The 22,163-nt window shown below is 54.5% G+C and overlaps 1 protein-coding gene across 5 annotated transcripts in view; it reads right to left on the bottom strand.

Annotated features, from left to right (window-relative positions):
• CROCC (ciliary rootlet coiled-coil, rootletin) overlaps positions 1–21,631 on the bottom strand; it is a 46,873-nt gene extending 25,242 nt beyond the window's left edge. The window contains exons 1-16 of one of the 5 annotated variants that reach the window (XM_082614503.1): positions 21,508–21,631; positions 20,769–20,910; positions 19,994–20,148; positions 11,830–12,015; positions 11,647–11,730; positions 11,510–11,571; positions 11,263–11,428; positions 10,611–10,717; positions 7,419–7,655; positions 6,892–6,988; positions 6,148–6,231; positions 5,467–5,700; positions 4,679–4,878; positions 2,770–2,952; positions 1,194–1,338; positions 349–495 (exon numbers count right to left, since the gene is read on the bottom strand). In XM_082614503.1, coding sequence (XP_082470629.1) covers positions 349–495; positions 1,194–1,338; positions 2,770–2,952; positions 4,679–4,878; positions 5,467–5,700; positions 6,148–6,231; positions 6,892–6,988; positions 7,419–7,655; positions 10,611–10,717; positions 11,263–11,428; positions 11,510–11,571; positions 11,647–11,730; positions 11,830–12,015; positions 19,994–20,148; positions 20,769–20,910; positions 21,508–21,567 — 2,289 coding nt within the window. In that variant the 5' untranslated portion in view covers positions 21,568–21,631. Of the gene's footprint in view, positions 1–348; positions 496–1,193; positions 1,339–2,769; positions 2,953–4,678; positions 4,879–5,466; positions 5,701–6,147; positions 6,232–6,891; positions 6,989–7,418; positions 7,656–10,610; positions 10,718–11,262; positions 11,731–11,829; positions 12,016–19,993; positions 20,149–20,768; positions 20,911–21,507 lie in introns of all 5 variants that reach the window. The other 4 variants (XM_082614504.1, XM_082614502.1, XM_082614501.1 and 1 more) reach the window with 4 other exon arrangements.
• Positions 21,632–22,163: the final 532 nt, after the last annotated feature.

Raw genomic sequence — 22,163 nt, 5'->3', positions numbered from 1 at the left:
GCCCTCATGGTCCGAAGAGGGCCCACCCGGGACCAAGGATGCCTTCTCCACCCACCTATCACAGCCAGCCCGTGGGAGGCTCCCGGGGGTAAGGGGCAGTGCCCTAGGGCGTGTGGACACTGGGGAGGAGGAGAAGGAAGGGCCCATGGAGCTTCTTTCCTCTCAGACCATGAGAGAGAAGACAGACAGACAGAAGGAGTCAGAGAGAGAACAACAAGACAGAGGGACAGAGGTGTACAGGGAGATGTCGGGGTGTGGGCTTGGCTGGGCCTGGGGATGCCTCAGCAGGGTCTCTGAGCAGGGAGGACAGGTGGGCGAGGCAGGAGGGCCTGCTGGCACATAACGTACCTGGGCGACAAGGCGGTTCAGACCCAGCTTGTCCTGGGCAAGACTCTCGTTCAGGGCGCTCAGCTTGGATAAGGAGTCCCGCAGAGAGGCCTCCTCGGCCCGCAGCTTGGTCATGGAGAGCTCAAGCTCCACGCGGCCAGCCTCAGCCTGCAGGGTCGGGACCAGGGTGGCCAGAGATGGTCAGGCGGGGAGAGATGGAGAGAGATGGGAAAAGACGTGCAGAGACATGGAAAGATAAAGAGAGATGGGGAGAAAGGCAGAGAGATGGGGAGAAAGGCAGAGAGATGGGAGAGGCAGGAGGTGGGGAGGTGGCGAGAAGAGGCACGGAGAGACAGGGCCCCCAGAGACAGGGCAGGGGACACGAGGAGGGAGATAGAACCTGAGAACATGAGGCAGAAACAAAATCCCTGCAGACGCCCTGCTGCCCACGCTGCTGCGCACCCAGAGCCGTGCAAGGACCAATGAAGCTGGCTCCCACTGTGGGGCGCGGCCAGAGGTCAGAGGGTACCCCAGAGTGGGGTCTAGGGTGGCCTTGCTCAGGGCCCAGACCACGGACAGCAGGGCAGGCACCGACCAAGAACTGTGCCCCCAACCCTCACAGACCCCAGGACCTGTGTCCAGAGATGGGACTGGATGACCTGAGCTACAGGCCCTGCCCCAGAAGCATCTGGAAAAGCAGGGATATGACCAGTCCTAAAGGTCAGTTCACTTATGGCTGGGATCAGTCAGTGTGTGGCCAGAGTCAGAGGTGAGCCTGAAATAGGGGTCAGTCTGTGGCCAGAGTGAGAAGGCCTGGGGCCTAGGGTAGAGGTGGGTTTGTGGTGGTGTGGCAAACGGGGACCCACCTTGGTCAGCGCCTCGGCCACCTCGGCCTTCTCAGCCTGCAGCACGTCCCGCTGCAGCGTGGTACAGCTCAGCGCCTCCCTCACCTCCACCAGCTCCTTCGCCAGCCCTGAGCGCTTCACTTCCAGCTGCTCTAGTTGCCTATGGCTGTGGGACAGAGGGTGGGGGGGTGCCCCATGTCACTCCCCTGCCCTGAGTCTCCCATGGCCAGACATGCTGGAGCAGCCAGGGGCCAGGCCCAAGGCAGGAGCCTCATCCACAAGGACAGCCAAGCCCACTGTTGGGCCTCAGTTTTCACATCTGCAAAATGGGGTAACGCTCGCCTCGGGACGTTGTGAAAAGCATATGTGTCCTGGGACTTCCCTGGTGGCACAGTGGTTAAGAATCCGCCTGCCCATGCAGGGGACACGAGTTTGACCCCTGGTCCGGGAAGATCCCTCATGTCACAGAGCAACTAAGCCCGCGAGCCACAACTACTGAGCCCATGCATCGCAACTACTGAAGCCTGCGTGCTCTAGGGCCCGCATGCCGCAACTACTGAGCCCGAGTGCTGCAACTACTGAAGCCCGCGCGCCTAGAGCCCATGCTCCACAACAAGAGGAGCCACCACAATGAGAAGCCCATGCACCGCAACGAAGAGTAGCCCCCGCTCGACACAACTAGAGAAAGCCCGTGCACAGCAACGAAGACCCAATGCAGCCAAAAATAAATAAAATTTAAAAAAAAAAAAAGGATATGTGTCTTTATTGTAACTGACATATCTCTCCAAGGGCCTTCGGAAACAAGGATAATATCCACTGCCACAATGTACTAAACATCACTGTTACTAATGCCTCAGAGAACTAAAAGTGAAGTGGTTAAGAGGTTAACTCTGAAGCCCCCATGACTGGGTTCAAATCCTGGCTCTTCCACTAACTAGCTGTGTGACCTTGGGCAAGTTACATAACCTCTCTGTGCCTCAGTTTCGCCGTCCATCTCATCCAAATGGAGATAATAATAGCTCCTACATCACAGAGTTATCATGAAGGTTAAATAAGAGAATCTAAGTGCTTAAAATGGTGCCTGGTACTTAGTAATATAAGTACTGATGTTATTACTATAAATTTAAATTTAAAAAATATTAATGTTATATTAATATTATTGTTAATTAACTTAATTAACAATAATACTAATGCTATATAGTTCATATAACTACTGTTATATTCGTTTTTTGTTTTTTGGCTGTGCTGCGAGGCATGTGGGATCTTAGCTCCCCAACCAGGGATCGAACCCACGCCCCCTGCAGAGGAAGCGTGGAGCCTTAACCACTGGACTGCCAGGGAAGTCCAGTTGTTGTCATCATCATCCACACTCTACCTCCTACCAGTTCTCTGATCTCAGGTAAATGACTAAACCTCCCTGAATCTCAGTTTCCTGAAATGGGTCTGGTTAGAAGACCCTATAGCAGAGGGGTGCCATGAGGATCCTCGAGACAGTAGAAGGCCCAAGACACAGTCAGTACTCCCTAGCCCCCAGGGACAGTCGGGAGCCCCATGGCCCATCCAAGCGGCCCTGGCAGGGAGCCAGAAGCTACTCAACCTGCGCTCAAGCTCCCTGCGCGTCCGTGCACTGTCCTGTGCGGTGTCCTCCCGCTCTTCCTCCAGCTGGTCCCGCTGGCGCCGCAGCTCCTCCTGGGCCGCATGCAGCTTCTCCCGCTCCTGCCGTAGCTCCTCAGCCTGCTGCTGGGCCACCTGCAGGCTGTGGGCTAGGCTGTCCTTCTCCCTGCAGGACAAGGGGAGGGGGAGCTGAAGGGGATGCAGAGGCCACTCCCACCGGGGAAGACGGCCGTGCTGCTGTCCTAGCCAGGAGCCACATCCTCCCATCCTCCGAGGCTCCGGCCTCTAGAAAGCCTTCCTGCCCCTAAGCATGGCCCACTCATTTCATCCACGTCTCCCTGGAGCTGACTCTTCCCAGCATAGGGCACTCAGCTTTCCTTCTCCCCCAACCAGCCCACTTGGAGGCCCAGTGGAATGGATGGAGGCACTGGCATTATCTCCAACTACCCCACCAAGTGAAGATGCCAGGCTAGGTTCCTGAGACATGTGGGCAATTTCGCTGCCAGCTCTGCTAGTCCACATGGCCAGGAAATGCCCCCTACAGCACCCTATGCCCCTCAATTCTGGGAGGCCCAATAGAGCTGGGTCTGTCCAGATCCCACAGCTGCCTGCTGCCCAGGCCAGCAGCACATGGTAGCCAGGTCAGGGGAGGGAGGAGGCTCCTTCCAAGGCAGGGGTTTCTAGCTCAGGCTTAGGGCTGATGGCTATCATATCCTCCACTGCCGCCCCCGTGCGCTCAAAGTGGCAACCTGTAAATACTGATATATTAGATACGAAGGCTGGCAGTAGGTGGGAAAAAATATTCGACATGGGTTTCCCTGGTGGTGCAGTGGTTAAGAATCCACCTGCCAATGCAGGGGACACGGGTTCGAGCTCTGGTCCAGGAAGATCCCACGTGTCTCGGAGCAACTAAGCCCGTGTGCCACAACTACTGAAGCCTGCGCACCTAGAGCCCATGCTCCGCAACAAGCCACCGCAATGAGAAGCCCATGTACCGCAACGAAGACCCAACGCAGCCAAAAATAAATAAATAAATAAATAAATAAAATTATCAAAAAAAAAGGGTGGGGGTCAAACTCTATCCAAGTTTTAAAAAAAATTTGACATGAAATAAAGAAAAATAGTAGAATGCAAAATGAGGTGTTCGCTGGGAATGCAACTACATAAAAAGCCCCTTTCCTTCCAAGGCATGGGAAGCACTGGTTTTGCTGTCAGATGGACCTGAATCCCAATTCCTACCCCAGCCACGTCGCTGTGTGACCTCGGACAAGTCTCTCAACCTCGGGACAGTAACAGTTGTGAACTGCATGAGTTTGATGGGAAGACTAATTGAGATAATACACAGGAAGCACTTGGCAATAAGCCTAGCACACAGTAGGTATACTGGAAAGGTTTGCAAAGTGACTGCCAGGAAACACAACCGGAAGCAAAGCCAGTGCATTAACAGGGGTTAGGATGAGCAGGGGAAGCTGTGAGGAGGTCCCATCTTTTTATTTCCCCTCCATTTTTCAAACTTTTTATTACGTGGTTACATTTACAAAGAGAAAAACCAAAAAACAAGCACCCAAAAAATAAAAACAACCAGGCAGCTAAGAGTGGATAATTTCTTGTCTCCAAAATCTCCGAGAGACAGAGTCGAGAATAACAGTGTCAATATGGCTCTTGGAGATGATGGAAATGTTTTATAGTCATATGTCCTACTTGTTAGCACTTGAAATGTGGCTAATGCAAACATTTACATTTGTAAATGTTTACTGAATTTACATTTGAACAGACACATGCGGCTAGTTATGACCATATTAGTGCAAATCCGCATGTTCACAGGCTCTGGCTGGCGTTAGGCCCAGACGCTGACTTATTCTCTGGGCTCCCCGCCTCTGACCTCCCGGCACCTGTTCAGGAGGTCGACGGAACTGCGCAGGCGCTGGGCCTCGCGCTGCGCATCCTCCTGGGCCTGGGCGGCCCCGTCGGTCTTATCCCGAAGACCCTGCAGCTGCTCCTCAAGGGCACGGCGCTCACCCTCGCTGTCACTAAGCTGCTTCCGCAGGGTGCCCAGGAGGTCCTGGCTGGCTTCATAGCGCCCCCGCATGTCCTGTGGCATGGGAATCACTGAGTGTAGGGGAGCCCTGTGAAGCTCCCTCCTCGTTCTCCGCACGATGCACACCAGCCTACGCTGCGGCCGGGCAGGAGAGCTACACCCCCAGACTCAGTTTCCACTCCCCTGCATCATGCCCTCACCACCCTTCTGAGACCTCTGCAAGGGCTCTGAGCCTCCATCTCCCTGGGGTCCCGGGCAACCTAAGTCCCCAGGACACCAGACATACCACCAAGCACACTCCTTCCCCTCCCCCACTTCTGACGCCGCCCCCACCCCTGCCCCAAACACACACCAAGGCTCTCTGACTCTGTGTGGGAACCCCATCTCCCTTCCTATACCAGGACTCTTACTCCACCCCGGGCTCCGCCCCCAGCTGCTCAAGCCCCTCCCACTCTAGACTCAGATTCCTCCAGTGCTCTCAGCCACCTCCACGGGTCCTGACTCAGTTGCCGTTTCTCAAGCCTCTGACTCTAGCCTGAATGCTCAGGCTCCTCCCCTAAGACCCCGGCTCCGACCAAGGCTGCCCAAGCCCCTCCCCGCTGGACTCGAGCTCCGCCCCAGGACACTCAGGCCCCTTCCTACCTGGACCTGCAGCTGACGCTTGTGCAGAGCGGAGTGAATGAGGGCTAGTGTGGAGGAGTCCGAGCAGGCAGGGGATGGGCCTCGGCGGGGGGAACGGCCACGGCCGGGCGAGGAGCGCCTCGGTGGGGACGGGGTCCGGGCCCCCGAGAGCCCCCGCAGGCTGCCGTCCGATGCGGCCGCTGTACGCTCAGAGCCACTTAACTGGACGCCGCTCTCCATGTCTGACAGGACGGCCTGAGGCGGGGTTAGGGAGGCAGAAGGAGGAGGGGAGCTGCGGTGTCAACTGGGCAAAGTAGCCTCGGGAGGCAGTGGGGCCACCAGGGTCCTCATGTCTAGCTTCAGCCCTAACTCTGCAGCACTTTCTCACCTCCGCCAGCTCACAGCCCTCAGCCCAGCAGGTAAGGCCTCCCATTTACTGGGAAGACATGATTCAGCGTTTCTCACAGATGGGCAGGGAACATGCAGTGTCTCCTCTCCAACGAGGAACTCCCCCGGGGTGGGGGGTGGGGGGGCAGATTTGGGGCGGAGCTAGCAGGGGTGTTAAACAGCAGCCTAGGTTTCCAGGGCCCCCAACCACTTGCAGTTCAGCTGAAGGCCACCAGGGGACGTGGTGGCCCAGGACTGCCTGGCCTTGCCCTGCCCAGGGCTCCCACCCCTTCTGGCTTCTCCCGGCTCCCGAACCTGTGCCAGGTCCCTCAGGGTCTGCTGCAGCCCCTCTCCATCCTCCGTCTCCAGGGCCGCCTGCTCCTGGAGCCGCAGGGATTCCTAGAGTGGTGTTGGGGAGACAGGCAAAGAGCAGTCAGGGTCTCTGCCCTAGTCAGAAACCTCACCTTCGTCTCCCTCCCGGGACTACCACCAATCAGTTGGCCTCGAAGGCCATGCCCAGGGGCCAGCAGCTCGGAAGACCCCACAGTGGCCCCAGTGCCCTCACTGAACAGACCAGGCCCAGAGAGGTGTGGTGTCCTGCCCCAAGTCACACAGCCTATTGGAGGAGAGCTGGACGTAGAACCCAGGCCAGACCCCACACAGAAGGATGACCAACCCAGGCAGTACCCTTGAGAGGGGTCCCTCTGGTGGGGAGGCAGCTGAGTTCCAAAAGAAAGAGCCCTGGGCTAGCAGGGCACAGGCATGAGTTCAAGTCCTGACTCCCCAGCTTAATGGCTCTGAGACCCTGGACAAGTATTTCCCCTTGGGCCTCAGGTTCCTCATCTGTATAATGGGGATCGTGCTACAGAACTGCTGAGAGGATGAAATGGGATAAAGGAGGTGAATGTGCTTACCACTAAAGCTGGCACACACTAGGTGCTCAATTAATGAGGGGTGAAACTGAGTCTGAGTGGGACGCTTGGGGTTGGCCCAAGCAACCCAGCCCTCAGCCTGTGTCCATGGATCTGGTCGGTCCCCCCGCCCCGCCCTGCATCTCACCAGGGCCTCAAGCTTCTCAGTGAGGGCCTTGTTGAGCCGATCCTTTTCCAGATTCTGGTTCTGAAGGTGTTCGACTGTCAGGGCCAGCTCAGTCACTCTGGAGGTAGGGGAGCAACACAGGTGAATGGGAGACCCACCCAGCTTCTCCTCCGCCAGCTCCGTGTCCTTCATGCTTCCCCAAACCTGAGGCAGGGACCCTAGGATTCGCCTCCCTTTTGCCGTGTGACCTGAAGTCACTCTCCTTTCTCATCTCTAAGTGAGAATGAGGTGGCCACCCACTTCATCTCACAGAAAAACACTCTGGGACTTGTCCAGGTTTCAGGAGCAGAGGCTGAACTGCTCGTGATGTGCCCTGGGCAAGAGCCCTCTGAACATCCGTCTCCCCCTCTGCCAAACGGGGTGCCTGGGGAGACTGGCTGAACCCACACAGGGGAAGGGCCCTGTGAACAGACGCCCCCTCCTCCCCGTATGTCCGGGTGTACACTCTGTGGGGAGGTCTGCCTCGCGTGGCGCCTCCGGGCGCCCACCTGGCACTGAGGTCGGCCTTGTCCAGGTTGCTCTGCACCTGCAGCTGGGCCAGGTCCTTCTCCTGGAGCACCTTGTCTCGCAGCTGCTCCTCCACCTGGGCCTGCAGCAGGGCCTGCTTTTCCAGGGCTGCCTCGGCCCGGCTCTCGGCCAGCCGCAGGCCTGCGCTCAGCCCCAGGTTCGCCTCCTGGACGGCTCGTGAGGTCCGGGCCAGCTCCCCTCCCAGCTGCAGCAGGTCCCTGGCGTAGAGAACACAGGATGGGGATGGGATGGAGGGGAGGACTCCCAAGTATAAATTAAAATTACAGTGGGGGGGCTTCCCTGGTGGCGCAGTGGTTGAGAGTCCGCCTGCTGATGCAGGGGACACAGGTTCGTGCCCTGGTGCGGGAAGATCCCACATGCCGCAGAGCGGCTAGGCCCGTGAGCCATGGCCGCTGAGCCTGCGCGTCCGGAGCCTGTGCTCCGCAACAGGAGAGGCCACAACAGTGAGACGCCTGCGTAACGCAAAAAAAAAAAAAAACCTACAGTGGGATGCCATTTGTCGCTAACAGACTGGGGACAAAAAGTCACATAATGCACAGTGTAGGTGAGGCTGCGGGGAAACAGGCTCTCCCTACACTCCTGGTGGGAGGGCGAGTGTAACCACACAGATTAGAAGAACTCTGAAAATTATAAATGGATAGGTTCTATGACCCACTGACTCCATCGCTCAGAATTTATCCTACAGATATGCCGCAACGCAAGGAAAATGACCTGTGTATAATGGGATCCACTGCAGCCTTGCTCACGTAAGAAATACTGGTGGCAACCTAAATATCTGTCGAAAGGGAGCTGCTATTGCCTTTTCTTTTTTCTTTTGGCCACCGCGTGGCTTGCAGGATCTCAGCTCCCAGACCAGGAATTGAACGCAGGCCTCGGCAGTGAAAGCCTGGAATCCTAACCACTAGGCCACCAGGTAACTCAGCAGGGAGCTGCTATTAAAAAAATCATGATACATCCCTTCAGTGGAATACTCTGGAGCCAAGAAAAACGAATGGGGAAGCTCTTTAGAGCCTGATGTGACCACTTCCCAGCTATAACTATTGGGTGAACAAAGCATCTTCGAGAACTGCAAAAAGGGAACTCCCTGGTGGTTCAGTGGTTAGGACTCTGCGCTCCCAATGCAGGGAGCATGGGTTCAGTCCCTGGTTGGGGAACTCCCACAAGCTGCACCGTGTGCCCGGAAAAAAAAAAAAGAACTGGAAAGATGAAATTCTCCCAAGAGTGTATAAAAGAAAAGTGGGGGCTGGGGGGGAAATGTACAACCTGCTGTATTTACTTGTATCAAATGAGCCTGAGTGTCTGGGTCAGAGGTGGCAGGAAGAGTTTTCACCATACACCCTTTTGAAATTTGAACCTTGTGCATGTGTGAGTTATTCAAAAGCAAGATGTTAACATTTTAAATGCTAATTAAAAATTAGGTATTTTAAATATATCAAATAGGTTAAATCCTCCCCTTTCCTGAATGAACTGTACCACTGGGTACCTAACGGTAAGAAGAGGAAGTGCCTTATTATAGAAGAATTCCAGTTAATACATGAAGAAGTGATAGAATGAGACAATCACGATTTTGCAACCTCTGACGAATGTCTGGACCTTGGCATTGAGCGTCAAGGGCTGCTAACGCACAGACAGAGGCTCCTGATGGCAGAGTACACATGGCGCTTATGAAGAAGTCTTGTCAAAACAAAACAAAGCAAAACACAACAACCCGAACCTGAATTTGATCAAGCCGTAAATCCAACATCCAATTTACAGGGGACAAAGGTGTTAAAGGACACCACAGAATCCAGACTGTGGGAATCTCTAAGGACAACTGTCCCGGTTTCCTGAACAAATAAAAGAGACTTAGAAGACAAATCAACCAATCACACTTTGTGAACATCTATGGATCCTGATTCAAACAATTTTAAAGACAAAAGTGAAGAAACACCATCGGTGACACTGATGAGTCAACTGGAAATTTGGATACTGAGAGAATAGTAGATGATCTCAACAAAAGATCATGGCTCAAATGCTTAAGGCACAAAAGGAAACAAACTGGTCTGCCTGCCTCTAGGCTCTCCCCACTGCAGCCTCACCAGCCCAAAGATCAAGCAGGACCAAGTCCCCTGCAGCAGGAGGCCTTTGGGGCTCTTTTCCAACCTGACCTCCTTTCACTTGCCTTTTGCTTCAACCCCACTGGCTGCCATTTTCTCGCACCTCCAAGCCTTTGCTCCTGCTGTTCCCTCGGCCTGGGGTGCCCTCAGCTCTGCCAGTTAAAACCCCACCCATCCCTTGGAGTCAGAGCAAATTCCACCTCCTCAGTGAAGCATTTTTCTGACGTCCCCACCCCTCCCAGTTTTCTGAGCATCCAGGACATCCTTTCTGTTCCACTTTCACGTCACTGACCACTCACTTCCTCAGTCTGGAGGTTGCAAGTTCCTTTTTAAAATAATTTAATTTAATTTTTGGCCAGGCCACACGGCTTGTGGGATCTTAGCTCCCCGACCAGGGATTGAACCCCGGCCCTTGGCAGTGAAAGTGTGGAGTCCTAACCACTGGACCTCCAGGGAATTCTCTAGAGGTTGCGAGGTCCTTGGTAGCAGAAGCTGAATATCATAGTTGATTAAAAGCAGGAACTGCAAATCCTGATTCAGCCACTTACTTACTGCTGTGTGACCTTGGGAAGGTCACTCTACCTCTCTGAGCCTCAGTGTCCTCATCTGTAAAATGGGGATCATTCCAGTTCCTACCTCACAGGGACACTGTGGATATGAGATGAAATAAAATGTACAAAGAGACTAGCTCAGAGCAAACACCTAGTAAACGTTTACTATTTACTGGTAATGACTAGGAAACAGTAAATTTAGTAAATACCTAATAGTATTTAGTATTTAGCCTTAGTTATTTGGTCATAAATAGCCAATTTAGCAAGTACATTAAGTAAATGCTAAGTGACCACCATGATTTTGGTAAGAGTTAATTATTACTAGTTGCCTCTGCAATTATTACTAGTTGCCTCTGCCTCTCCGTAGGGCCCGGCACACAGTAGGTGTTTTGGGTCGGACCGAAGTTCAACTGAGTTGAGTTGAATTCAGTGTGCAAAGCGGGGTTGTCTCCCGGCAGCCGCAGCGTCTCCCCGAGCCGCCCCTCCGCCGGCCAGGCCTCCTCACCTCTCGGTGGACATCTTCACCTCGCTGAGCAGCCGTCGGGCCCCCACAGCCTGCCTCCACAGGAGAAGCAGGCGGCTGTGCTCCTGGCTGAAGTAGGCGTTGAAAGACTGGAGGGCAGAGGGGCTGAGTGAGGGGCTGGAGCGGGGGCTGGCCCACTTCCTGCCCCAGCTCTGACCACCCCGGAGGCACCGTGGCCAGGGGGGTGGGTCTCCCAGTGGGCCGGCTCTGGGCCCGCATACAGGGCTGGGCTGGAGCTGTACGGTCACCAGCTCAAGCCTCCCGCTGGCTCGGGGAGCTGGATTTCAAAGCCTCCACGGGCTGCAAGCAGCAGTGAGGAAGGGCAGAAAGCGCCGGGGACGTAGGTTTGCATCCCAGCCAGCCAGCTGCATGACTGGGCAGCTATTCAACCTCTCTTTAGAAGGAGGATGATGGCACTTTCCACATATGGTCACTATGAGGAACAGAGGAGAAATCGCCCGCCTGGCACTGGCATGTGGTATGTGCTAATCAAGGCTATTATTATGACAACCATGTACCTCTACTAAAGGGCTCACCTGACCAGCAGGGCCCTCCCTCCCCCTCCCCTCCCCTCCCCTCCCCCTCCCCCCTCCCCCATAGGCCGTTCCCCTAGGGTCAGCTCCCTGGTGCCCACCTCTCCCTCGCGCCTCCACGCTGCCTCCCGCTGCTCCAGCTCCTGGCGGCTGCGTGTCCAGTCGCTGGTCACCTTGCGTATGTCCTCACTCAGAGCCTGGTTGGCCGAGTTCGCCTGGTCCAGCTGCTCTCGGAGCATAGCATTCGTCTGGGTCAGGCTGGCGCTTCTGGGTGGCGGAAAAGGGACCAGTGGGTGCGTGGCCGGAGAGGACAGCCCTGCCAGCCACGTGCTATCCCCACTGTCCCACCTCTGCTGTTCCTCCTCCAGCCGGATGAGGGCGCTCTCTAGGTCATGGCTGTGCTCTGTGTCCTGGGTGGGAGAAGCGGGGGCATCAGGCCGGGCACGTGGAGGGAAGCGTCTGCCCTGCCCCAGCCCGGCACCCACCCTCAGCCGCTGCTGCTCCAGCTCCGCGGCTCTCTCCAGCAGCCGCTGCTCCTGCTCCGAGGTCTTCTTCTTGTACTGGAGGATCTGGGGATGCGTGGAGAGTGGCCGGTCAGCCCCAGGGGACATGGGGGCCGGGCCAAGTGAGCGCAAGGGTGGGCAGGAGCAGGAGTGGGTGGCCCTGACCTTGGCCTGCAGCCGCTGCACGAGCTGGGCCTGCCGCTGCTGGCCCTCCTGGTAGGCCTGCAGCTTGCGCCGGTAGGAGGCCTGCTCCTCCTGCAGCTGCCTCCGCAGCTCCACGCTCTGCCGTGCCAGCCCCCTGGGCTCCTGTGTTTCCAGCTCCCCAGACTCCAGCCGCACAGCCTGCTCCAGCTGCAGGGAAGGGCCCTGGGTGAGAGTCCTGGGCCCCCCGGGAAGGCAGTCACAGGCCTCTGCAGGGGGCGCCAGGCTGGACCTGGACCCACAATGCCTTGCAGGCACATGTGGGCAATCCCAGGATGCAATGCACGTGTGCACAGGTAATGCAGCCGTGCATGGACACACAGACTGGGCAAGCACGGATACACAGACTGGGTGTGCATGGACACATGCAGGTGGGCCCACAAACGTGTGCATGCAAAACACAAAGATGCACCTGGGGTAAACAAAGGCCCTGGGTACACCGTGAGCCTCTCCTCCAAGACACCCAACCCCCTGTGGTGGATAATTATTGGATTCATGCCCCTGTCTCCCCACCCCCACCCCAAGTGAGCTCAGGAAAGCCTCGATCTTGTTCCGCATTGTATTTTAGAACAGTGGCAGTAGCAGTGTTAAGGAATTAACAGCGTGAGCACACGTGAATACATTCACAGGCATCAGTACACGTATGCATATCTGAGCTTAGAGACATGCACGCACATAACACACGCAGGCCACCTAAAACACCCCGAAGGTGACACAGATGAACTCACCCCGCCCCACTCCCCACATACACAGCACTCAGGATTGTCAGAGGTGCGCACATGTGTTCTAATATAAGGTGTGATTTATTAACGCCCTCTCAGCCCAGCCTAGCCTTGAGCTCCCTCCCCTCCCTCGCCTCGTGGGAAGCCTCTGCGGTCACCGCCTTCCCCGACCCACAGGCAGGTTGCAGCCCCTTCATCATCAGACCCTGGGGGCAGAGGCAGGATGCCTGCCGGCTCTGACTGCCTCGCTAGCCTGGAACCCCCTAACACCCTTAGGTACCCGCTGGTCCCAGGGGGCCCCTCAGCCTCCTCCAGCTGTTTGGAAGGGAGGAGGGAGGAGGCTGCTGAGGACAAGCAGGACCAACAGAGGAGCGACAGTGCCCAGGGAGAACCGACAGCACGAGAGCCCAGCCCAGTGCTTGGCCTGCAAACGCCCGGGCAGGGTATTCACATGCCCACCTACATTGGGTTCCAGGGAAGCCAATGGCAAGGGCAACTACTCTCACCCACGCTAGTAACGGGGCCAGGCCAGGTCAGCCCTCCGGGCCTGTGTTAAGCAGTATGGCAGGACAGGCCCAGTGAGCCACCCAGCTGAGAGTCATCTCCAGCCCCACCCCTGTTGCAGCAAATACAGAAATGAAGTTTTCCCTCGCCTGAGAACAAGGAGAATAAAGGGAACAGTGAACAGGCTGGAGAAGAAACATAACCTGGCCTGAAAGAGTTAATCACTCCTTGTTTTACTTTAACTGTCACTAATTTGTAGTAACTTGACAAAGCTAACCTCACTCCCTGACACTGTAATTTACATTCAGCCTAGCTCTGGGAGTTACATCCCCTTGTGCGGCACTTACATTAGATAACAAATCACCCCCTATAGTTTTTGCATTTCAGAAACAAGGTCACCAAACCTGCTGAGACTGAACCAGGAAGAAACAGAAAATATGAACAGACCAATCACAAGCACTGAAATTGAAACTGTGATTAAAAATCTTCCAACAAACAATAGCCCAGGACCAGATGGCTTCACAGGCAAATTCTATCAAACATTTAGAGAAGAGGTAGCACCTATCCTTCTCAAACTCTTCCAAAATATAGCAGAGGGAGGAACACTCCCAAACTCATTCTATGAGGCCACCATCACCCTGATATCAAAACCAGACAAAGATGTCACAAAGAAAGAAAACTACAGGCCAATATCACTGATGAACATAGATGCAAAAATCCTCAACAAAATACTAGCAAACAGAATCCAACAGCACATTAAAAGGATCATACACCATGACCAAGTGGGGTTTATTCCAGGAATACAAGGATTCTTCCATATACGCAAATCAATCAATGTGATACACCATATTAACAAATTGAAGGAGAAAAACCATATGATCATCTCAATAGATGCAGAGAAAGCTTTTGACAAAATTCAACACCCATTTATGATAAAAACCCTGCAGAAAGTAGGCATAGAGGGAACTTCCCTCAACATAATAAAGGCCATATATGACAAACCCACAGCCAACATCTTCCTCAATGGTGAAAAACTGAAACCATTTCCACTTAGATCAGGAACAAGACAAGGGTGCCCACTCTCACCACTCTTATTCAACATAGTTTTGGAAGTTTTAGCCACAGCAATCAGAGAAGAAAAATAAATAAAAGGAATCCAAATCGGAAAAGAAGAAGTAAAGCTGTCACTGTTTGCAGATGACATGATACTATACATAGAGAATCCTAAAGATGCTACCAGAAAACTACTAGAGCTAATCAATGAATTTGGTAAAGTAGCAGGATACAAAATTAATGCACAGAAATCTCTGGCATTCCTGTACACTAATGATGAAAAATCTGAAAGTGAAATTAAGAAAACACTCCCATTTACCAATGCAACAAAAAGAATAAAATATCTAGGAATAAACCTACCTAAGGAGACAAAAGACCTGTATGGAGAAAAGTATAAGACACTGATGAAACAAATTAAAGATGATACAAATAGATGGAGAGATATACCACGTTCTTGGATTGGAAGAACCAACATTGTGAAAATGACTCTACTACCCAAAGCAATCTACAGATTCAATGCAATCCCTATCAAACTACCACTGGCATTTTTCACAGAACTAGAACAAAAAATTTCACAATTTGTATGGAAACACAAAAGACCCCGAATAGCCAAAGCAATCTTGAGAACGAAAAATGGACCTGGAGGAATCAGGCTCCCTGACTTCAGACTATACTACAAAGCTACAGTAATCAAGACAGTATGGTACTGGCACAAAAACAGAAATATAGATCAATGGAACAGGATAGAAAGCCCAGAGATAAACCCATGCACATATGGTCACCTTATCTGTGATAAAGGAGGCAAGAATATACAATGGAGAAAAGAGAGCCTCTTCAATAAGTGGTGCTGGGAAAACTGGACAGGTACATATAAAAGTATGAAATTAGAACACTCCCTAACACCGTACACAAAAATAAACTCAAAATGGAATAATGACCTAAATGTAAGGCCAGACACTATAAAACTCTTAGAGGAAAACATAGGCAGAACACTCTATGACATAAATCACAGCAAGATCCTTTTTGACCCACCTCCTAGAGAAATGGAAATAAAAACAAAAATAAATAAATGGGACCTAATTAAACTTAAAAACTTTTGCACAGCAAAGGAAACCATAAACAAGACGAAAAGACAACCCTCAGAATGGGAGAAAATATTTGCAAATGAAACAACTGACAATCTACAAAATGTACAAGCAGCTCACGCAGCTCAATAACAAAAAAACAAACAACCCAATCCAAAATTGGGCAGAAGACCTAAACAGACATTTCTCCAAAGAAGATATACAGGTTGCCAACAAACACATGAAAGAATGCTCAACATCATTAATCATTAGAGAAATGCAAATCAAAACTACAATGAGATATCATCTCACACCAGTCAGAATGGCCATCATCAAAAAATCTAGAAACAATAAATGCTGGAGAGGGTGTGGAGAAAAGGGAACCCTCTTGCACTGCTGGTGGGAATATAAATAGATACAGCCACTATGGAGAACAGTATGGTGGTTCCTTAAAAAACTACAAATAGAACTACCATACGACCCAGCAATCCCACTACTGGGCATATACCCTGAGAAAACCGTAATTCAGAAAGAGACATGTACCAAAATGTTCATTGAAGCTCTATTTACAATAGCCAGGACATAGAAGCAACTAAGTGTCCATCGACAGATGAATGGATAAAGAAGATGTGGCACATATATACAATGGAATATTACTCAGCCATAAAAAGAAACGAAATTGAGTTATTTGTAGTGAGGTGGATGGACCTGGAGTCTGTCATACAGAGTGAAGTAAGTCAGAAGGAGAAAAACAAATACCGTATGCTAACACATATATATGGAATCTAAGAAAAAAAACAATGTCATGAAGAGCCTAGGGGTAGGACGGGAATAAAGACACAGACCTACTAGAGCATGGACTTGAGGATATGGGGAGGGGGAAGGGTAAGCTGGGACGAAGTGAGAGAGTGGCATGGACATATATACACTACCAAACGTAGGGTGGATAGCTAGTGGGAAGCAGCTGCATGGCGCAGGGAGATCAGCTAGGTGGTTTGTGACCACCTAGGGGATGCGATAGGGAGGGTGGCAGGAAGGGAGATGCAAGAGGGAAGAGATATGGGAACATATGTATATGTATGATTAATTGACTTTGTTGTAAAGCAGAAACTAACACACCATTGTAAAGCAATTATACTCCAATAAAGATGTTAAAAAAATAAAAAATAAATAATAATAAAAAAAAAAGAAAAAGAAAAAGAAACAAGGTTGTCAGCTGATAAACCAGAGGCAAACGGACAAGGCAAACAGACACCATTACCAGACCGCCGGACCCCAATTACTGGGCAACCTGACGCCAGCTATGACTGTTTTGAAATAATGCAAAGGAAAGGAAGAATGCAAGACCTTCACTACTCTGATCCTTATCACATACCCCGGACTGCGAGCCCCACATATAAAATCTTCCCTGATTCCCAAGGAGGGGGGGCACAGTTCTTGAGGCGCTAGCCTGCTGTGTCTTGCCTTCGGCCTGGCAGAAAAATAAAGCCATCTCTCTCTTCCTCCAAAATCCCTGTCTCCGTATTTCTGTTCGGCCTCGGTGCACAGGGAAGCCGATATTCGGCAAAACCACGCCCACCCCCCCGGGGACACTGCTGGGCAGGGTGACTGTGCCCACGGAGGCTGCTTGGGGGCTTCAGCTTATGTGGGGGGGAATCTGGTGAGGGTGGAGGAGAAGGCAATGTGCAGGGGGTCTCCGCCTGGAGGGTGTGCTGCAGGCCCGTGGCCAGTATCTGCGTGAAGTCCACCTAAGTCAGGCGATGGGCAGAGCATCCACATCTGCGTGTGGTGACAGTGGCACCGAGATGCTGTGAGTGTGTTGTGCACAGATGCGGGCGCTTCCTTGGGTGTGGGTGGGGTGCGTCTTGTCATCTGTCTCCACGTGGGACCCTGTGTGTCTCTGGGTCTGGGCCTTCACAGGGACCGGGTGAGGTGCAGCTGCAGTCCAAGGTCTACGTTGTGCTATGGGCGATGGGTACATTTTCGTGTGCACCCGTGTGTCCATGTGTCTGTATGACTGTGTGCACAGTCACAAGTGGGCGGACCTGGGGAGCGAAGCTGGGCTCTGCATGCGTCCGTGGACTTGTGTGTACCTTTGTCTGGCTGTAGGTGTCCAGGAGCTGTGAGACAATGTTGTGTTGTCTGCGGTGTGGGTATGCCGGATATACCACGGTGTGTGACTGTGCATGTGGGTGGGACTGTGCGGTGTCTGGGCAGCTTCTGTGAATCTGAGTGTCTCTCCGAGGTGGGTTTGTCTTGGTGTGTGGGGAGGGTCTGATTGTGGCTTGTGCTGTGTGCATTTTGCACATCTGTGTGAACCAGCTGCTGTCTGCTTCTCGGCTTTAGAGGGCTTCCTGCAGCCGCCAAGTGCCCCACCGTTTCTCCAGTGCTCACCACCAGACCCAAGCCACTCCTGGCCACACCCCACCCCTTTCCACAAACTTTGCTGCTCACCAAGCAGCCTTTCAATTTTACTTGTAATTCAAGAGGGAAGGAGGCTGCTACCAAGCCAGGGATGAAAGAAGTTTACTGTCTCCCCTAGCAACCGCTGCCCCAGCCTCCGCCATTCCGGTCCAGGTTGCCATGGACACTGGGGTGGGGGGGGCGCAGGGGGCCTGGCCCGTGGAGCCGACTCCTTCCCATCCCAGCTGCCTCGCCCAGCACCTGCTCATCAGGGACAGGAAGAAGCGGGGGCCTCCACTGGGACCCTGAGGTTCTCCCTCTGACCTGGGAGGTAGACACTGGGAGCCCCTGCCTCAGTTTCCCTACATGTAGTCAATAGGACAGAGATCCTGACCTCACCTCCACTCCCCTTTCCCAGGGATGCTGTGGGGTTTAAGGGGTCGGAACAGCCTCACTGACTGGCCCCCTAAGCCAGCGCACGTGCAGCAGTTATGGCCACAAGGGCAGGCCCTGTCACCTGCAGCCCGGGGACAAGTGGGCAGCAGAGAGTGACTGCGCTGCAGGAGCACAGAGCCCCGGGACCAGGGGTCTCGGCCCAGCTCCACCACCGACCTTGGGCCTGTCACGTCCCCTCCCTGGGCCTGTTTCCCCATCTCTAATGAGGTGATCTCCAGGCTCTGAGGTTCCCTGTGGACCCACCCCCAGGAAAAGGCCTCAAGGTCACTGTCATGCAGCCCCTGCCTCCATGGGTCCACATCTCAGACAGAGGACAGTCTCCTGCCAGGATCGCTCTACATGCTATTCAGGGGTCTCTCCAGCCACACAAGGAAACTTTCTAGACTAAAGCAGCTCCCCCAACCGGCCCAGCCCCACAGCTGTGTTGTAGCAGAAAAGGGACCCGCTACCTCCACCTGTTCTTCCCTCCCCATGCCAGCCTGAGGGGCAGTGCTAGCCTCACTGTCAGTCAGAAGTTGGCATTTAAAAGATGCAGCCCCCAGGGGCCTGACACTGTGCCAGGGGCCAAAAGATGACCAGCCTAAACTAGGAGGGGGCTGTCTCAGGGCCCACCACCAACAATACAGACTCCGCCCAGCCCACCTGCCACACCCCCTGCAAACCTTGGGAAAGCTAGCTCTGCATGGTCCCCAGTGCCGGCGACCATCCTGCTCTTCTGCAAGTCCCAACACGTCAGGGGCTTGTCCAGGCAGGCGGATGCCAGGACACGGGCACATCCCACAACGACACAGAGGAACACATATCTCTCTTCCCATCACGGGTATACAAGCCCCTGTGTGGACAGGCCTGGCTCAGCGGTCCAGCCATCCCTAGCTCTGCCAGTCCCACACAGGGGACCCTGGGCCAGCTTCAATCTTCCGTTTGTAACATCAGGGGTCACGTCTGAGGCCCTTCCAGCTTTCCCAGGGCCAGGTGCCCCCTGGAACTTCCAGGCCGGTTGCCTCTTCCCATACCCAGGAAGCAAAACTGTAACACAGAGCCCTCGGCTGTGTGACCCCCAAGCAGGGTGCTTTCCCTCTCTGAGCCTCGGTTATCTCCTCTGTTAAATGAGCATCCTAATGGTCCCGACCTTGGTGCATTAAACGTAAAGCACCCAGCACATGCTTGGCACACAGTAAGCACTCAGCAACCAGCAGCTACTATGATGAGTTATTACCACCCACACATCTCCCATCCGCACACACACTCCCTCCCTCATGCAGCTCTCTCACCAACTTTCAGCCACCATCAACTCCCCAGGGTCATTTCCCATGAGCCTGGAGGCCTAAAGGAGAGAATGCACTAAGAACCACCTGTACTCCACTCACACCGACCTCCTGCCCAGGCCCTGCAGCACAGGTCCCGGGGGACGTGAATCCTGCCTGGACTTGCAGGCAGGCCCGGCTTCTCCTTCCTTCCTTCCTTTGCTGGGCCTCACCCCCACGGGGAGCAGGGCAGGTCTGTGGCTGCCTGTGCCTACCCCAGCCTGTTGGGTGGACCCCAAGCCCAGGTAACTGGGGGCACAGGAAGATGCCCAGAGACTCAAGGGGTGGCAGGGGCCTCTAGGGGTCTTGTTCTCTGTGCCCCACCCCCCAAGCAGGCTCGGGACAGCCAGGAATGAAATACCCGTTTCCAGGCACTTCATCCCCTCATCTCATTGATTCCTCACAGCTCCATGTCACATTACTGTCCCCGCTACGGAAAGCAGGCTCGCAGAGCAGGGTGATTTGCTCAAGGCCGCTCAAGTGGGCAGAGCCACAATCTGAATGGAGGCAGCCTGACTCCAGGGCCCACATTTTGCCCAGGAAGTGGGCCTGCCCTGGCTGTCTCCCCACCCCTGCGGCAGGGGAGCCCCCAGCCCAGCTCTCAGCCCCCCGCAGCACCCACCCTCTCGCTGACCGCGTTGTACTTGATGGCCAGCTCATCGCGCTCAGCCCGGCTCTGGGCCAGCAGGTCCTCCACGCGGGACAGCTCCTGCTGCAGAAGCTGGTTCTCCTCCTGCAGTGACAGCATGGATGCCATCTCGGTGGCCGGAAGCAGGGCTGGAGAGGGACAGTGGGCACACAGTTAGCTTCCACCTGCATCCTGAGGGACCTCCTCCCCCTACAGGTGCCCTACCCATCCCTGGAGGCAGGAAGATGGACCAGGTCCCCACGAGGAGCTGTAGCTGGGGGGGCCCTTCCCAGACTCTCTCAACCCACATATGAGGTGTGGGTGCCACCCTCCAGGGGGAGCAGGGGCCCATCAGACTTTCTGCCCGGGTGGGGAATGGACACTGCCACCCCTTATACTTCTACAAAGTCCTGAACTAAGCTGAGCTGCCCTCCCCCTCTAATCTTGGGTTCATCCAGCTCACACCTTCCCTGGGAGAGAACGTGGTGTTTGGGGTTTAGGTCTTTGCAGCAGGCTGCCTGCAAGCAAGGAGGGGATGCTCAGCCCTGCCTTCCAGCAGCATCACATGGAGAACAAGTCTGGGAAAATTACACCTCTGAGCCTCCATTTCCTCATCTGTAAAATGGGACCCTCCATCACAGGTTTGTGCCTGCCTCACCGTGATTATTCAAGAAATGGAAGCTGCACTCATTATCGTCATTATGACTGTGGAGGAGGGGGATGTGAGAAGAGGTGAGATGCAGGCAGTGTCTGTGAAGGGGAGTGGTACCCGGGCTCTCAGGCTGGGAGAAGTTGCGGGTGACAATCTCCGTGATGCGGGCAGGCAGGCAGGTGGGCTGGGAATCCTGGGCCGGGTCCTGCACGTTCAGGCCCTTCTCCTGGCCCGACCCCAGGATGCTGCTCTCCAGTGTCTGCAGGGAAAGAGGGAGGGTCTGCGGGGAACCTGGGACCTTGGGCTCCCTGGCGTGGGTGGGAGAGAAACAAAGTCCTGCCGCATCAAACAAAGATGTGGGTGTCCAGGAGACCCTCGGGAAATCCCCAAATGGAAGGAAGCCTGGGAGTTAGAATCGCAAAAAGCCCAATGGGAGGATACTCTGTGTGCCCCCTGCCCCGGGAAGGAGGCCCCCTCGGGGGCCAGAGAAGCAAACCAAAGCCCGAGGCCCACTCACAGACCTCCCAGGGCAGCATAGAGCGTTGGGGGCTCCAATCCAGCTCCCGCCCTAGATGGGTGATGACCCCACTGCTCCAGCAGAGGTCACCTCAACCCTAAAATCTGGAAGTAGGGACTCCCTTTCACTCGAGGGGCACTGGATAAGGGAGTCACGGAGTTGAGCCCTGAGCACCCCCCTACCCCCAGTCTGGCCGGGAGCTGCAAGCTGGGGTCCCTGCGCACCCCGCCACCACACCTCTCCCACCCCTGGACCCCTAAGATGTGCCCACGCCTTCCACTCCTGCTAGGCCCACACTCCCCTGCCCTGGACAGGGTGGGCACAGCCCCGAGGACCCACCTGGAAAACGGGCTCCAGTGTCAGCTGGGCCTCCAACGACCCCTCCGGCCCCAAGTTCATGGGGTGGAGGCCGTGGGCACCCCTCTCCAGGCCCTGCGCCAGGGCCCTGGAGACCAACACAGCCCGCCCACCCTACAGCCAGACTGCTGTGCTGAGCGCTGGACAGATTAGGCTTAAATCCGGCGGCGCCCCCACGTGATCAGGGAGGTGGGCGGGGCTGAGGGGGGAGGGAAGGGGAAAGGAGAGGGTGGGCGGGAAGCTGGGCAGCGGGGAACAGGAGGAAGGACGAATAGGGGGAGGCGAGGAGAGAGGGGAGGAGGTTGGGGAGAAAGGGAAGGAGTGGAAAGAAGAGGGAAAGGACACACACACACACACACACACACACACACTCTCTCTCTCTCTCTCTCTCTCTCTCTCTCTCTCTCTCTCTCTCCCCCCTCTCCAAGCGCAGGGGGTGGGGTCAGCACGCAGGAGGCGGGAAAGGCCAGTCTTCAAGACCGTCTTTACTGACCCAGAAAAGGGGTCACAGGGTTTGCTAAGAATGTCTTTACAGGGTGCTGGGATGACGTTTTCCCACATCAGGTGCAGGCTGTGGAACTGCCCAGTCCAGGCAAGGAGCTGAATCCCCCTTCTCCAACTCCCAGCCCCACCCCCGC

The sequence above is a fragment of the Mesoplodon mirus genome (assembly GCF_964341445.2).
Source record: "Mesoplodon mirus genome assembly, chromosome: 3".
Taxonomy (NCBI): domain Eukaryota; kingdom Metazoa; phylum Chordata; class Mammalia; order Artiodactyla; family Ziphiidae; genus Mesoplodon; species Mesoplodon mirus.
Note: the sequence above shows the minus strand (reverse complement) of the source record. Positions and strands in the feature narration are given on the sequence as shown.